Raw genomic sequence first — 18,240 nt, 5'->3', positions numbered from 1 at the left:
GGTGATCTGTGATTAGTGACCTCTGATGTTACTATGCAAAAAGATTATGGCTTGCTGAAGGCTCAGATGATGGTTAGCATTTTTTAGCAATAAAGTATTTTTAAATTTAGGTATGTATATTGTATTTTTTTGACATAATGATATTGCACACATAATGGACTACAGTATAGTGTAAAGATAACTTTTACAGGTACTGGGAAACCAAAACATTCATGTGACTCTTGTGATATTTGCTTTAATGCGGTGGTCTGGAACTGAACTCACAACATCTCTGAGGTATGCCTGTAATCAATCACGTTGTCTGCCTAAGGATGGAGTCATGTGCGGGCCTTCAGTTTGAAACTATTCTTCCTAGAATGACAAAAGCCTTGATTTGGTGATGTTCTTGGACTTTGCTCATAGATGTTTTGCTGTTCATAGATATAATTTTTTTCTAATTTCTAATTTTTCTTTTTTGTTGTCTCTGGTTATTTTTTTTTAATAAATTTATTTATTTATTTATGGCTGCGTTGGGTCTTCGTTGCTGCACATGGGCCTCTTCTCTAGTTGCGCGAGCGGGGGCTACTCTTTGTTGCAGTGTGCAGGCTTCTCGTTGCGGAGCACGGGCTCTAGGCGCGCAGGCTTCAGTAGTTGTGGCACGTGGGCTCAGTAGTTGTGGCTTGCGGGCTCTAGAGCACAGGCTTAGTAGTTGTGGCACATGGGCTTAGTTGCTCCGCGGCCTGTGGGATCTTCTCTGACCAGGGCTCAAACCCATGTACCCTACATTGGCAGGCGGATTCTTAACCACTGTGCCACCAAGGAAGCCCCTCTGGTTATTTTTTAATGTGCCAAAGTTTAAGTAGTTATGATTTCAAATCTCTCTTTTATGTTGTCTGTCTTTGCATATTTTTTGGGAAGTTTTACAATACAGTGATTTGATAAACATTTACTTATTGATACTTTTTAATTTAAGTAGTTTTATGGCTTTTATTTCCATGTATTGTAGAGCTGTTTCTAGGCTCATATAATTTAGGTTTGTTATATCTACTGAATAAATGGGTCCCTTTATCATTGTGAAATGATCCTTTTATCTCCTAAAATGCTCTTTTTTTGAAGTCCACTTTGTTATTAACATTGCCACACCAGCTTTCTTATGCTTAGCATTTTCAAGATTTATCTTTTGCTACCCTTTTGCTTTCAATGTATCTGTGCCTTTGTATTTAAGTTGTGTCTTTTATAAATAACATATAATTGGGTCTTGCTTTTTTATCCCTCTGACCATCTCTGCTTCTATGGACTGGTTAATTCCTGAACATTTAAAGTAATTATAGAAATGACTGGATTCGGGTCTACCAACTTACTATTTGATTTCTATTTGCCCTCTCTGTTCTTTCCTCTGTTCCTGCCTTTTTTTGGGTTAGTCAAGCATTTTTAAAACTATTTAATTTTATCTCTTCTATTAGCTGTTAAGCAAAACAAATTGTATTACGTTTTTAGTGGTTGCTATCGCAATTACAGTCTGCATTAATTTATTATAATCTAACTTGATTTATTATTACACCACTTTACATGTAACATAAGAATCTTTCAACTGTATAATTTTATTTAACTCATCCTCGCATCCTTTGTGTAATTGCCATCATGTATTTTACTGCTACATAAATTATAAATCCCATGTTACCTTGTAGGGTTTTTTTTTTTTGCTCTAAGCAGTCAACTATTTTATAGAGAATTGAAGAAAAGTAAGGAAAAATGTTTTTATATTTACCCATATATCTACAATTTCCAGTGATCATAATTTTTTCTTATAGTTCTAAGTTTCCATCTGGTATCATTTGCCTTCTGCCAGAATTTTCCTTAGTGTTTCTTATAGCACAAGCTTTCTAGTGATGAATTCTCTCAGCTTTTCACTATCTGAATGTCGACATTTCTCCTTCAATTTTGAAGGATGTTTTTACTTAATGGAATGATAGGTTGATAGCTTTGTTATTGTTTTTCTCTCAGTACTCTGAAAAGTTTGTTCGATTGTTTTCTGGGCTCCATTATTTTATTATTTATTTATTTATGGCTGCATTGAGCCTTCGTTGCTGCACGCAGGCTTTCTCTAGCTGCGGTGAGCGGGGGCTACTCTTCCTTTCAGTGCGCGGGCTTCTCATTGCAGTGGCTTCTCTTGTTGCGGAGCACGGGCTCTATGCACGGGCTTCAGTAGTTGTGGCACTTGGGCTCAGTAGTTGTGGCACGTGAGCTCAGTAGTTGTGGCTCACGGTCTCTAGAGCGCAGGCTCAGTAGTTGTGGCTCATGGGCTTAGTTGCTCCATGACACATGGGATCTTCCCGGGTCAGGGCTCGAACCCATGTCCCCTGCATTGTCGGGCGGATTCTTAACCACTGTGCCACCAGGGAAGTCCCCTGGCCTCCATTATTTTTTATGAGAAGTCAGCTCTAATTCTTACCAGTGTTTCTTGTACATAACGTGTCCTTTTTTTCTCTCGTGGCTTTTAAAATTTTCTCTTGATCTTTGCTTTTCAGAAGTTTGGTTATGATGTGCTTAGATATAGTTTTCTTTGTAATTATCCTACTTGAGGTTCACCAGGATTTTTGGGTCTGTGACTTGATGTTTTTAGTCAAATCTGGAAAAAATTTTGTCTGTTATTTCTTCAAATATATTTTCTGCCCCATTCTCTCTTCTCCTTCTGGGACCCCAATTATGGCTACTTAAGACTGTTCCCCAGGTCCTTGTTTCAATTTTTTTTTTCTCTGTACTTCAATTTGGATAATTTCTACTGGTCTATCTTCAAGGTTATCAGTCTGTTCCTTTGCATTGTTCGATCTGCTATTAATCTCATCCAACAGATTTTTAAAGTTTATGTATTGTATTTTTCTGTTCTAAGAGTTCTATTTGGTTCTTTTTCAGGATTCTCAGTTTTCACCCATTATATCCACCTTTCCCTTAAATCCTTTGATAAATTTTTATAGGTTTTAAAAATTCTTGTTTGCTAATTGAAACATCTAAGTGGTCTGTGGGTCTATGTCGAATAACCACTTTTTTTTTTTTTTTTTTTACTATTGGTCACATATTCCTGCTTCTTCACATATCTGCTAACTTTTGACTATATATTTTCTACATTTTGTATGATACATTGTAAGAGACTATAGATTCTCTTATCTTCTTTTGAAGAGCACTGGATTTGTCCTAGCAGCAGTTAAATCATTGGAAGATTACCCTGACCTTATGGAGGCTTGGTTTTAAGCTATATTAGAATGGGGCTATTTCAGTTTTATCCTTTGTCCTAGAGTAAAGTCCTTAGTCCTTGAACATGATCCTTGTTCTTAAGACATGGCCCTTCTGGAGGTCAATAGAAAGCCTCTCTCCAGAGCACCAGACAACTACTGAAATCTCTACCACTAACTCCAGCTGTTGCTTTCCATTGAGTTTCTTAGATTCTTGCCCTGTTCAGGCACAGCCAAGGATTTGAGGGAAGTTTTTATTACTTATTTATTGATAAAGTCACTTTTATGAAACCATAGTTTTAGGAATGAGGAAAGTTTTTATGCTATGACCCTCAATATAATTTTATTTTCCTCTGAAATGGCAGACTTATCTCAGCTTGCATCTGGATTATGCAAATACTGCAAATTGTTTTCAATGAGCTTTTGAGTACCACAGGGAATTTAAGATAACTGTTACATCCATACTGCAGAACAATTACAACCAACTACACTTGTCCTGGTATCATTGTTCAGGACCTTCCAGACTCATAGTCCAGTCCATATTTCCTCCAGAACCTAGGATCCTGTGGCACTACATCCTCAAGCCTTAGAGTTCTGGAGGAAAATGCAGCCACAGTGATGCCCTCTAAGCACCTGGAGAACCTGATATGGTCAGTCTACCATTGCTCAATCCTGGATGATCAGTGAGAAGAACTGGTAACTGATGAGCTCTGGGCACTGGCTCTCTGCTCTGGATGCAGGGTCTAGCACACATTCCACCCTTGGGGTCCTGCAGCTCCAGATACCTCAAGGCACTGGCTGGGGTCCATGGAGGGAAATGTTACTCAGCAGTACCACTTTTGTCCTCTAGTCTCCAGCCCCAGATAATGCTGTTGGCAAACTTCAGAAAAAAGAATGGTCACTAAGATGGAAAGGGTCTCATCATGTCTCTTCTTGAGGCTGTGCCTTCTCCCAACTCCACAGAGACAGCTGAAGCTACAAACCCTACTTACTGCTGATTCTTTCGTCCCAAGAGGACAGGACTCTAGGAAAGAGGCTGCATATAGAGCCCACTATGAAGTCAGCACTTCTGGTTCCTGACACTGCTCAGGTCAAAACAAGGAGGGCCTGTCATACCATTGTATTAATTACTGTAACTTTATATAAGTCTTGAAATCAGTGTTAGTCCTCTGACTTTGTTCTTTTACAAAGTTGTTTTGGCTTTCTAGGTCATTTGCATTTCCATATAGATTTTAGAATCAGTCTGTCAACTTCCATGAAAAAAGCTGTTGAAATTTTTATTGGATTGCATTGACTCTATAGGTCAGTTTGGGGAGAAATGACATTTTGCTCTTCCAGCGCATGAACAGATGCAGAGAACGAATGTAAGGACACCAAGTGGGGAAAGTGGTGGTGGGGCAGGGGTGATGAATTGGGAGATTGGGATTGACACATATACACTAATATGTATAAAATGGATAACTAATAAGAACCTGCCGTATAAAAAAATAAATTAAATTAAATTTAAAAAGTCTTCCATGTCTCTACATAATTTTGTGGACATATGGACTACATCTGTTTAATATATTTGTTATGCTAATTCTAACATCTCTGTCAACTGTGTCAGTTGGGATCGATTGATTTTTTTTTTCTTTATTATGATTGGATTTTCCTGCTTCTTTGTATGCCTTGTAATTTCTGATTGGAAGCTATACATTATGCATTTTATCTTCTTAGATGCTGGATATTTTTGTATTCCTATTAATCTTCTTGAATTTTGTTCTGGGATACAGTTAAATTACTTAGGAGCAGTTTGATCCTTTTGGATCTTGCTTTGAATGTTCGTTAAATGGGATCAGAGCAGTGCTCAGTCTAAGAATGATTATTTTTCATTACTGAGTGTGGTGGCCCCCAAGCTGGCCTGCTCCGGCCCCGTCAAACAATTGGAGCAATGTCAATAATCCCCTCACAACCTGCTCCACCGCCTCCAGCTCAGACCTTTGTTCCTCAGGGAATGGAATCTCCTCCCTTCAAAAGGCCACGCCAAATAGTGCAGGACTGGACCTCTGTGCCTCCACCCAATTCTTATTAACCTCGGATATGGGACCCCAAGCCCTTCCTACGGGAACTTTTGGGCCTTTACCCCAGGGAACGGTTGGTATAATCCTTGGAAGAAGTAGTATGTGTATGAAAGGCTTAACTATTATTCCTGGGGTGATTGATGCTGATTATGAAGGGGAATTAAAGGTTATGGTTCAAACATCAAAAGGATCTTTTCTTATCACGCCCGGTATGCGAATAGCTCAGCTTCTATTAATTCCATACATACCAGAAGGAAAAATTTTACAACATAACAAAAGAGGAACTGGGGCTTTCGGTTCCTCTGATGCAGTTTACTGGATTCAACAAATTGGTAGGGAAAGACCACAATTGGTATTAAAAATAAATGGAAGGCCTTTTTCTGGGTTATTAGATACTGGTGCTGATGTTTCTGTTATTTCGTTTATACATTGGCCAAAAAATTGGCCCGTGCACCAAACCATTACACAGTTGCAAGGTATTGGCCAATCTAATTCTCCACAACAAAGTTCGCAATACCTACATTGGCAGGATGCTGAAGGTAATCAAGGAATATTCAAACCCTATGTATTGCCCGGATTGCCAGTTAACCTTTGGGGAAGAGATATATTACAACAAATGGGAATCCTATTGCTTAGTCCCAACCCTACTGTAACTAATATGTTGTTAAATCAAGGGTATGATCCTAGGAATGGTTTGGGAAAAAATCAACAGGGAAATAAATTACCCTTACAGACTGAGAATAAACGGGATAAAACAGGCTTGGGTTTTTTCTAGGGGCCTTGGATTCTCCTCCACCACATGCTGACCCTATAACTTGGATTTCTGATAATCCTGTCTGGGTGGACCAATGGCCCCTTTCTAAGGAGAAATTAATGGCGGCCCATAATATAATTAATGAACAGCTTGCTTTGGGCAGACTAGAAAAGTCTAATAGCCCTTGGAATACTCCTATATTTGTTATAAAGAAAAAATCGGGAAAATATCGTTTATTGCAAGATTTACGTGCTGTTAATCAAACTATGATAATTATGGGAGCTCTGCAACCAGGTTTGCCTTCTCCTGCAGCCATACCTAAAAATTATATGATTATTATTATTGATCTTAAGGATTGCTTTTTTACTATTCCTCTATTTCCGGCTGATAAGTTGCGATTTGCTTTTAGCTTACCCTCTTTAAATTTTATAGAACCTATGCAACGTTATCAATGGAGAATGCTGCCTCAGGGTATGGCTAATAGTCCTACTTTATGTCAACAGTTTGTAGCTCAAGTTATTGCCCCTGTTCGTAAACAGTTCCCTCAGATATATTTTATTCATTATATGGATGACTTATTACTTGCTTATTCTGATAAACATATTTTACTTAAGGCTTATAATTCCCTTCAAAGTCATTTGTCACGATCAGGATTGGTCATTGCTGCTGACAAAGTACAGATGAACCCACCTTTCTCATATCTTGGTAAGTATATCACAAATTATAATATTACACCTCAGAAGATAGAGATACGGACTGACGTTCTTAAAACTTTAAATGATTTTCAAAAGTTATTAGGAGATATTAATTGGCTGCGACCTTCTTTAAAATTAACTACGGGTCAGTTACAGCCTCTTTTTAATATCCTAAAGGGAAGTCCTGATCCTTCTTCCCCTCGTATTTTAACTTCTGAAGCTCAACAAGCACTCAAGCTTGTAAACAAAGCAATACAATCTGCTCAGCTAACTAGAATTGAGCCTTCTTTACCTATACTATTAATAATCTGTGCTACGTCACATACCCCTACCGCCTTATTATGGCAAGAAACAGGAATTCTTGAATGGATTCATATGAAAAATACGCCTAATAAAGTCATTACACCTTATTATGAGTTAATAGCAACCCTTGTTCAGTTGGGTCGTAGAAGAAATATTCAGTTGGTAGGATATGAACCAAATTTTATTATTATACCTTATACTACTTATCAATATTCTTGGCTATTATTTGTCTCTGATATTTGGGCTCTTGCTTTTGCTGGATATTCAGGAATTATTGATAATCATTATCCTTCTAATAAGCTCCTTCATTTTGCTACTCAACATCTATTTATTTTTCCTAAAACTATCTGTTCAACTCCTATTCTCAATGCCCCAAATGTTTTTACTGATGGTTCTGCCAATGGCATCGCTGTGGTTATTTCTGATGACTTACTTCATAAAGAACAAACAGATCATACCTCTGCCCAACGAGTTGAATTACATGCGATTTCCTTGGCTTTTCAAATCTTTTCACACCGTTCTTTTAATCTCTATACGGATAGCCATTATTTGGTTACTATTTTGCATAACATAGAAACTGCTATAATTGGCAATACTGTTGATTCTCAGTTGTTTCAGACTTTCTTTCAACTACAAAAGATTATTCGTCAGCCTGACTTTCCTGTAGCCATATTACATATTCGAGCCCATTCAGGTCTCCCTGGCCCATTGTCTTTGGGAAATCAATTGGCTGACGAAAATACAAAGATTATAGCCTTAAGTTTATCTCAACCTCAGGATCTTGCTACTCAATCACATAATTTACATCATCAATCTGCTGCTATGCTTCAAAAACAATTCTCTATTTCTAGAGAAACAGCCCGATACATTGTTAAGTCCTGCTCTAAATGTTTACCCCACCTTCCTGTTCCACAATTTGGAGTCAATCCTCGGGGTTTACTCCCTCATCATCTTTGGCAAATGGATGTTACTCATATTCCCTCTTTTGGTAAATTATAATTTGTTCATGTAACTGTTGATACTTACTCTAATTTTATATGTGCTACGCCTTTGGCTGGGGAATCTACTAAATATGTAATTACTCATTTATTTCATTGTTTTGCATCTATGGGAATTCCTAAAGCTTTAAAAACAGATAATGCTCCAGGATATACGAGTAAAGCTTTTGCCAATTTTTGTGCAACTTTCCATATTTCACATAAAACAGGCATTCCCTACAATCCTCAGGGTCAAGGTGTTGTAGAACGTGCCAACCAACAATTAAAAATTACATTACAAAAAATAAAAAAGGGGCAATATGATAGATCTCCTCAGATTATGCTTAATCATGCTTTATTTATTTTAAATTTTTTAACTTTAGATGCATTTAGTCACACGCCTTATGAACGATTGTTTACAGGTCTTTCTGGAACCCTTCCTGAAAAAGCGCTTGTTAAATGGAAAGATCCCATGACTAACCTTTGGCATGGACCAGACCCTGTTTTAGTATGGGGCCGAGGCCATGTTTGTGTTTTCCCTAGGGAGGCAGACTCTCCGCGGTGGCTCCCGGAGCGCTTGGTTCGACATTATCATGCCATCACCAATAAACACCCTGACTCGAAGAATGCGTCGCCTGAGGCTCTCGCAATCGACCACAGCACACCCCAACCGGTTCCCCCGGCGGACGAGAAGAATGCGGCGACGGAGTAGGAGACAACTTGTCAGGGAGGCGAGGGGAGATCGAAATCAAATTACTTGGTATCAATTGCAATGTTTAGTATTTCAAGCACGTAGGATTATGGAGGAGAGTGCTCATCCTCGCTCTCCTCTTACCTTTTTTTTAGCCATGATAGCTGTATTGGCAGCCCCACCTATAGAGGCTAAATCTTATTGGGCTTATGTACCCGATCCTCCTTTATTACAACCTGTTACATGGTCTGAAGCTGACCTTCCAATTTTCTATAATGATTCTACTTTTGGAAGAGTGCTAGGAAATTTGCCTATTACTAATACTTCTGTTAATTACTCTAATTGGTTTAATACTCCCCCTGTTTGTTTAAGTCCTATGAGTACCAATTCGGGTTGTGTTAAGGCTGTTGCTTTAGAACATGCTATTTCTTACCAAACCACTGTAAATTCTCAATTTTTTACTCATTTACGTAAAAATTATAAAGCTGTGGGATCTAATATTTGTCTTCCTTGCAAACAGACTGTTTCTAGACGAGAAGATTTATCCACCTTTGTATTTTGGTATAAGGATAACGTTCCCATTCACATGAATGCTAGAGTAACTAAGCTTGCTTCTAATACTTCGTTGGATCATTCTCTATGCATATATCGCTTGAGGATTGAAGATACTGGACATTATTTGTGTATTGAAACTACCATAGGTAATCAAGGGACGTTATTAGCTGGACATCAAATTACGGTCGTAAAGACTGTCACAGGACTACAATTTCCTGCTTTTATGGCTTCTGAATTCCCGCAGTTTGATTTTCCTGTTTGTAATGATACATGGACTAAAGCCTCTGTCTGGTGTACTTTAGATTATGATAATGGCACTATACTAGTTTCTTCTGTCCCCGTTAATAATAACAGCCTTGTTTTTTACAAGCAATGGGAATTCTGGAAACTTGCCTTATCCTTTTCTTATAGACCGGTGATTACTTGCGTTGCTCCTCCTTATGCTTTATTGATTGGAGATTTAATTGTAGAAAACACTATGAATCCTATAGGTTATAATATTACTTGTGTTAATTGTATCTTTAGTAGTTGTGTTTTGCCCGTTAAAGGATCTACATCTGTTATGATTATGAAGCAACCTTCTTATATAATGTTACCTGTTAATTTGTCTGAACCATGGTATCATAACACTGGCATGCAAGCCTGGCTGGAATTGACTGAAGCATTAAAACGACCAAAGAGATTTATAGGTGTTTTAATATGTGCAATCCTAGCCTTAGCAGCTTTAACTGCTACTGCGGCCACTGCTGGGATTGCTCTTTCACAAACTATTCACCAGGCTCATTATGTTAATCAGTTATCTAAAAATACTAGTGTAGCATTAGCCCTACAAAGTCATATTGATACCCAACTAAAAACGGAAGTAGATGAATTAAAAAATGTTTTAATAGGAATAGGGGATCAAGTTATGGCTTTAAAATTAAAAATGCGTTTGATTTGTCATGCCAAATATACCTGGATTTGTGTAACTCAACATTTATATAATGATTCACAATGGGATTGGGAAAAAGTAAAAATGCATATATTAAGTGTATGGACTGATGGACACATTAGCCTTGATATTCAAAAGTTAAATGCCGAAATACAAGCTATTCAAGAGGCCCACCTGGACGAAGATGGACCCCAGAATTTTTTTTTTTTTTTTCAAACATCTTTATTGAAGTATAATTGCCTTACAATAGTGTGTTAGCATCTGCTTTATAACAAAGTGAATCTGTTATACATATACAATATGTTCCCATTTCTCTTCCCTCTTGCATCTCCCTCCCTCCCACCCTCCCCATCCCACCCCTCTAGGTGGTCACAAAGCACCGAGCTGATCTCCCTGTGCTATGCGGCTGCTTCCCACTAGCTATCTATTTTACATTTGGTAGTGTATATATGTCCATGACACTCTCTTACCCTGTCACATCTCACCCCACCCCCTCCCCATATCCTCAAGTCCATTCTCTAGTAGGTCTGTGTCTTTATTCCCGTCTTGCCACTAGGTTCTTCGTGGCCTTTTTTTTTTTTTTTTTCCCTTAGATTCCATATATATGTGTTAGCATACTGTATTTGTTTTTCTCTTTCTGACTTACTTCACTCTGTATGACAGACTCTAACTCCATCCACCTCATTACAAATACCTCCATTTCATTTCTTTTTATGGCTGAGTAATATTCCATTGTATATATGTGCCACATCTTCTTTATCCATTCATCTGTCGATGGACATTTAGGTTGCTTCCATGTCCTGGCTATTGTAAATAGAGCTGCAATGAACATTTTGGTACATGACTCTTTTTGACCTATGGTTTTCTCAGGGTATATGCCCAGTAGTGGGATTGCTGGGTCGTATGGTAGTTCTATTTGTAGTTTTTTAAGGAACCTCCATACTGTTCTCCATAGTGGCTGTATCAATTTACATTCCCACCAACAGTGCAAGAGGGTTCCCTTTCCTCCACACCCTCTCCAGCATTTATTGTTTCTAGATTTTTTGATGATGGCCATTCTGACCGGTGTGAGATGATATCTCATTGTAGTTTTGATTTGCATTTCTCTAATGATTAATGATGTTGAGCATTCTTTCATGTGTCTGTAGGCCATCTGTATATCTTCTTTGGAGAAATGTCTATTTAGATCTTCTGCCCATTTTTGGATTGGGTTGTTTGTTTTTTTGTTATTGAGCTGCATGAGCTGCTTGTAAATCTTGGAGATTAATCCTTTGTCAGTTGCTTCATTTGCAAATATTTTCTCCCATTCTGAGGGTTGTCTTTTGGTCTTGTTTATGGTTTCCTTTGCTGTGCAAAAGCTTTTCAGTTTCATTAGGTCCCATTTGTTTATTTGTGTTCTTATTTCCATTTCTCTGGGAGCTGGGTCAGAAAGAATCTTGCTGTGATGTATGTCATAGAGTGTTCTGCCTATGTTTTCCTCTAAGAGTTTGATAGTGTCTGCCCTTACACTTAGGTCTTTAATCCATTTTGAGTTTATTTTTGTGCATGGTGTCAGGGAGTGTTCTAATTTCATACTTTTACATGTTCCTGTCCAATTTTCCCAGCACCACTTATTGAAGAGGCTGTCTTTTCTCCACTGTATATGCTTGCCTCCTTTATCAAAGATAAGTTGACCATATGTGTGTGGGTTTATCTCTGGGCTTTCTATCCTGTTCCATTGATCTATATTTCTGTTTTTGTGCCAATACCAAACTGTCTTGATTACTGAAGCTTTGTAATATAGTCTGAAGTCAGGGAGCCTGATTCCCCCAGCTCCATTTTTCGTTCTCAAGATTGCTTTGGCTATTCGGGGTCTTTTGTGTTTCCATACAAATTGTGAAATTTTTTGTTCTAGTTCTGTGAAAAATGCCAGTGGTAGTTTGATAGGGATTGCATTGAATCTGTAGATTGCTTTGGGTAGTAGAGACATTTTCACAATGTTGATTCTTCCAATCCAGGAACATGGTATATCTCTCCATCTATTTGTATCATCTTTAATTTCTTTCATCAGTGTCTTATAATTTTCTGCATACAGGTCTTTTGTCTCCTTAGGTAGGTTTATTCCTAGATATTTTATTCTTTTTGTTGCAATGGTAAATGGGAGTGTTTTCTTAATTTCACTTTCAGATTTTTCGTCATTAGTGTATAGAAATGCAAGAGATTTCTGTGCATTAATTTTGTATCCTGCTACTTTACCAAATTCATTGATTAGCTCTAGGAGTTTTCTGGTAGCATCTTTAGGATTCTCTATGTATAGTATCATGTCATCTGCAAATAGTGACAGCTTTACTTCTTCTTTTCCGATTTGGATTCCTTTTATTTCTTTGTCTTCTCTGATTGCTGTGGCTAGGACTTCCAGAACTATGTTGAATAATAGTGGTGAGAGTGGGCAACCTTGTCTTGTTCCTGATCTTAGTGGAAATGGTTTCAGTTTTTCACCATTGAGGACAATGTTGGCTGTGGGTTTGTCATATATGGCCTTTATTATGTTGAGGAAAGTTCCCTCTATGCCTACTTTCTTCAGGGCTTTTATCATAAATGGGTGTTGAATTTTGTCAAAAGCTTTCTCTGCATCTATTGAGATGATCATATGGTTTTTCTCCTTCAATTTGTTAATATGGTGTATCACATTGATTGATTTGCGTATATTGAAGAATCCTTGCATTCCTGGGATAAACCCCACTTGATCATGGTGTATGATCCTTTTAATGTGCTGTTGGATTCTGTTTGCTAGTATTTTGTTGAGGATTTTTGCATCTATGTTCATCAGTGATATTGGCCTGTAGTTTTCTTTCTTTGTGACATCTTTGTCTGGTTTTGGTATCAGGGTGATGGTGGCCTCGTAGAATGAGTTTGGGAGTGTTCCTCCCTCTGCAATATTTTGGAAGAGTTTGAGAAGGATAGGTGTTAGCTCTTCTCTAAATGTTTGATAGAATTCGCCTGTGAAGCCATGGACCCCAGAATTTGATTCAAGGATTATTAGATCAACTACAAGGGCTAAACCCGATACAATGGATTCATGGAGGGCTCTCAGGCCTGATATCAATTGGTGTACTACTTTTATTGGTGATCGGTTTATTACCTTGTGTTGTTAGATTTGTAATGGGGCGCTTCGCTGTCTTGCGTCAGGATGTTCATGGCTTAAAGCTTCATTATCAAGCTTTAAAAAATAATAAAAAAGGGGGAAATGTGGTGGCCCCCAAGCTGTAAGCTTATTCAGCTTTCTGCTTTCCGGAGAACTGCTTGTCTCTCTCTTGGTATGCACTCCTGACGCTGCGGTATTGAGCGTAAAAAAGGAAAATGGCTTGCGGCCAGTTTCGCTCCAGGTGCCTGCTCTGCATCTAAGAGCCCCTGGTTGTTCCCCAGAAGAAGGACGTGCTGCCCTGAGGGGGAAGTCTGTATCTCCAAAGAATGGCCCATAAGGCATGCTGATGCATAGATAGTGGTGCATAGACAGTGGTGCATAGATAGTGGTGCATAGATAGTGGCGACAGAATTATGCGGAAATACAAGGTTTACTGATGTATTGTCTGATATTCGTTCCGAACTAAACCTATATATACATTCATGCTTTGAATAAACTTGCCTTGCAACCATCAGTTGTCTTGGCCCTTCTGACCCCATACTGGTGCTTTTCAGTTCCTTACCCTTCACCGCCAGGAACTTCTAGCTTTCTGCAGCCGGTCTGCGGCAACTGAGGCCAGACCCCTCAGAGCACTCTGCCCAATGCCCCATGAATTATAAGGTTTTCAGTCTGCTGATGGGAATAGACGCTATTCCTGGCCTTGTGAGACCAGCCGGGCAACTTTCCAGTGGTTCTTTCTCTGGCCTTGGTTAGTTTTCTCACATACATGTGCTGATCAGTACTCTTCTGAATACTCAAGAGGCACCTTCTGTAGATCTGTGAAGTTCTCCTCTGCAGCTCTCTCCTCTCTGTCTTTTGTCCTGCAAATTCTAGCTGCTTTGTTCTTCCCAAGCTCTCAGTTCCATCTCCACAACCCAGAGACCCCAGTCATCACAGTTTGTACTTAATAAATGAGTGTGATTATCTGATTAATGTCTGACCCTTACTTCATAATCACTGTCTCCTTGAGAACAGGGTCTTGGTCTGTTTTGCTCATCATTGTATTTCCAGTGCTTCACACAGTTTCTGGTTGATAGTAGGTCCTCAATAAATACTCAGTGAATAAAAGAATGAACATTAAACCCAATCATAACACATGGAAATACTAAGTTCCTAAAGGCTTCGTGGACATTAATTACAGTCTGAATGTTGATGTCCCCCCATGTTAGGAGGTGGGGTCGTTGGTAGGTGCTTAAGTCACGAGAGCAGAGCCCTCATGAATGGGATTAGTGCCTTTATAAATGAGACACCAGAGAGGTCCCTCACCCCTTTCACCATGTGAGGACACAGCAAGAAGGCGCTGGCTATGAACCAGGAAGAGGGCTCTCACCAGAAGGCAACCATGCTGGCACCTTGATCTTAGACTTCCATCTTCCAGAAATGTAAGAAATAAATTTCTGTTTATAAACCTCCCAGTCTCTGGTATTTTGTTATAGAGCCTGAACAGACAAAGGTAATACATAATCTTTTTTATCAATTATCTCTCTTTTTTTTCTCTTTTAGATTTACTGAAGTTAAAAAGAATGGCTCAGAACTACATTTATTAACATGGATAAACCTCACATAATGCTGAATGAAGATAGCAAGTTGCCCAAGAATATGTTCAATGTGATACCATATGTAAAGTTTAAAAATATGGAAAACATACTGTATATAGTTAAGGGATACATATATCTAATAAGTGTATGAAAACATGCATAGGAATAAACTACACCAAGTTTAAGATAATGGTTCCTTCTTTAGAGGAGGAGAAGGGAGTGATAACCTCGGAAGGGGGTATAGAAGGAACAACTTTTGATCCTTGAAACTCCAAGTGTGTTCTGCCAGACCAGCATCATCATCATCATTTGGTAACTTGTTAGAAATGTAGAACCTCGGCCATCACTCCAGACCCACTGAATCAGGATCTGCATTTTGACAAGATCCCCAGGTGGTTCACATGCATAGTAAAATATGATAAGCACTGTTTTTGGTGGAACTATAGGATTATTGTTAACTGTCTCAAGTGTGAAACTGATGAGTATGGCTGTGTCAAAATGCCTTAATTCTTAGGAGATGCATGTTGAAGTATTCAGGGGCAAAGTGACATTGCTGTCTGCAACTTACATTCGAAAGGTTCAGAAAATAAAAGTAGTTGAGATGAAGTAAAGGTGGCAAGATGCTAATGACTGGTAAATTGAGGTGAGGGGTGTACAAATGTTCATTGCACTATTTTCATCTTTTATGTGGATTATACATGTTCACTATTTCAAATGTAGAATATGTTTAATGGAATTGCTTTGAATTTAAAAATCTGCTTGGGGGAAGATTAACATCTTGACAATATCGAAGTTTTTCATCTATGAACATGGTATGTCACTCCACATGTTCAGGTTTTCTTCTCTGCTCTTCAGCAATGTTGAACAGTTTTCTTCATATAGATTTTATTCATTTATTGTCAATTTACACTTACTCCTAGATATTTGACTGCTTTATTGTCACAACTGTGAATGGATTCTTCTCAGTTATATTTCTGTCTGTTGCCAGTATATAGAAAGCTATTAATTTCAGAATATTTATTTTCTAATTTGTTACTATACTACACTCTTATTTTTCTAATAATTTCCCAGCTCATTTTCTTTTTTTTTTAAACAAGTTAACCTCTTTTTAAAATATTTATTTATTTTATTTATTTTTGGCTGCATTTGGTCTCTTAGCTGCAGCATGCGGGATCGTCGTTGAGGCATGCGGGATCTTTGGTTGTGGCGCACAGGCTCTTTGTTGAGGCACATGGACTTCTCTCTAGTTGTGGTGTGCAGGCTCCAGGGCGCATGGGCTCTGTAGTTGTGGTGTGCGGGTTCCAGAGAGCATGAGCTCTGTAGTTTGAGGCACGCAGGCTCTCTAGTTGAGGCGTGCAAGCTCAGCAGTTGTGGTGCATGGGCTTAGTTGCCCCACGGCATGTTGGATCTTAGTTCCCTGACCAGGGGTTGAACCCATGTCCCTTGCATTGTAAGGTGGATTCTTTACCACTGGACCATCAGGGAAGTCTCCACCCAGTTCATTTTCTTGAAATTTTTAGGAAGACAATGATAACATCTGAAAATAGTGAAAAGTTTGTCTCTTCTAATATTTTTAGAATTTTTTTAGTTGGCCTATTAAATTGATTTCCTGCATGATTTAAATAGCAGTGATGGTGAGTATCATTGTCTTCTTCCTGACTTTAATCGAATGGCTGCTAGTGTTTCACTGTTAATGTAATGTTGTTTTAGTTTCTCTTATATTCTTTTTATTGTAATACACTAATAACTTTTATTGAATTAGAAATGCCTGTTAAATTATATTAAGTCCCTTTTTGGCATCTTTGGAAATGATTTCATTGTTTTTTCTCTTATAATTTATGAATATAATAAATTTTTTATAATAAACTATATTTTCATTTTGGAAATGAAACTCCTTGGTCATTATTCTTTTAACATAATGCTGAATCTACTCTTACTAACATTTTATTTTTTCCATCTATATTCACAACTAAAACTGGTCTATGATATTCATTTCATTGCTTTCTTTGTCAGGTTTTAGGATCAAAGTCTTAACATAAACCATGATATTCCTCACTGTAGGTTGTTCAGTACACACTGGTGAATTGAATTGAATCTGGCTGCTGTGGTGTTTCACACCTAGTTCCCTGTTCATTACTTACACACAGAAGCCCAAGAACAAGCATCATTAATATTCCTTTGCCATGGGTAAGACAAACCAGGAAAAATACCATCAGATCATGAGCATCAGCTTAAGACCATAGGCTTTTAAAAACTCCCCGTAGAAATATGTACTGGACGGAAAATATCCAATTGATTTTTGAAAATCAGCTTAGTAATATTCCATTTCTAAAAATAAAGACAAACTGAATATAACCCTTCTAGTAAAATGTATAAAAGACTGTTACATAACCAAACCTTTAAGGAAGGTAGAAAAATTTAGTGCATGGGTAGGAAAGACCATGACTAGCTCTCAGAATACTCAATGCACATTCACAAAGCACAAGTGGTATTCTGACTGTCTTGTTCATTTTTTATACCAAGTCTGACCCAGTGCCTCCCACCAGAGAAACTCTTCAATAAGCATTTTTTGAAGGAACCAAGGAGAGATGATTCTTTGTTGTCCAGCTATCACATGGGGGTCATGAGTGCCCTCAAGCCAAACTACAGTGCACTGGAGATCCCCACAGTTCTACATTGGTGCGCTGAGCTTAGAGTACGATGCCTAATCAACCTCTTTTCAGTCACTGCACACATGTCGGTACCTTGAGGTACAGGGGAGGCGGGAGGGTGGGGGACCCCTGGGCTCTGCCTCCTCAGCCATCATGGCTGCCGTGACGTGTGCTGGGGTGACTGCTGAGTCAGGTGCACCGGGAAGGCTGGCCGACTCCAGCTGAGAAGCAGGACCACGTGATAACTGATGGTGTGGTGTATGTGCCAGGGGACAGGAGCTGTGGCACACACCAGCAGCTATTTTCCTGCGTGAAACCTATATCTTAGGAACCTAAGTACACGAGTATAAACCATAGCGTTTAGCAGGAATAGACCCACAAGTGGCATTCTAGAGGTATTTTGAAGTCAGTCCAGCCTCTGGGGTCCCTCAGGAGTCCCTTCTCTGTGTCACACTCCCTCCACAGCTGCTGGGCATTTGCTGTTGGGAAATCTGGCATGAAAACAGAACTGGAAAGTCTTTGGGGTGACTTTGGAAAAACCACAGGCTGAGAGAGTTGTTTCAGAGTCTCCAAGTGAGGTGTTATTAGCATCTGTGATGCATTTGTGACCCAGCAGACTCCCGGCTTTTGCAACAGCATTTTGTGAAAAGCCAGATGACACGGAGCAGGTGTGTCTCCCAGCCCTTTGATACAGTGAAACATCCAATCCGTCA

The 18,240-nt window shown here is 38.8% G+C and overlaps 1 protein-coding gene across 1 annotated transcript in view; it reads right to left on the bottom strand.

Annotated features, from left to right (window-relative positions):
* The window catches only part of LOC102997517 (dehydrogenase/reductase SDR family member 2, mitochondrial-like), an 81,918-nt gene extending 68,566 nt beyond the window's left edge, over positions 1-13,352 (bottom strand). The window contains exon 1 of the mRNA XM_057542691.1: positions 13,297-13,352. Coding sequence (XP_057398674.1) covers positions 13,297-13,352 — 56 coding nt within the window. The remainder of the gene's footprint in view (positions 1-13,296) is intronic.
* Between the last annotated feature and the right edge of the window lie 4,888 nt (positions 13,353-18,240).

The sequence above is a fragment of the Balaenoptera acutorostrata genome, chromosome 3, assembly GCF_949987535.1.
Source record: "Balaenoptera acutorostrata chromosome 3, mBalAcu1.1, whole genome shotgun sequence".
In the NCBI taxonomy this organism is placed as follows: domain Eukaryota; kingdom Metazoa; phylum Chordata; class Mammalia; order Artiodactyla; family Balaenopteridae; genus Balaenoptera; species Balaenoptera acutorostrata.
The sequence above is the reverse complement of the archived record's forward strand: the minus strand, read 5'-3'. Positions and strand labels throughout refer to the sequence as shown.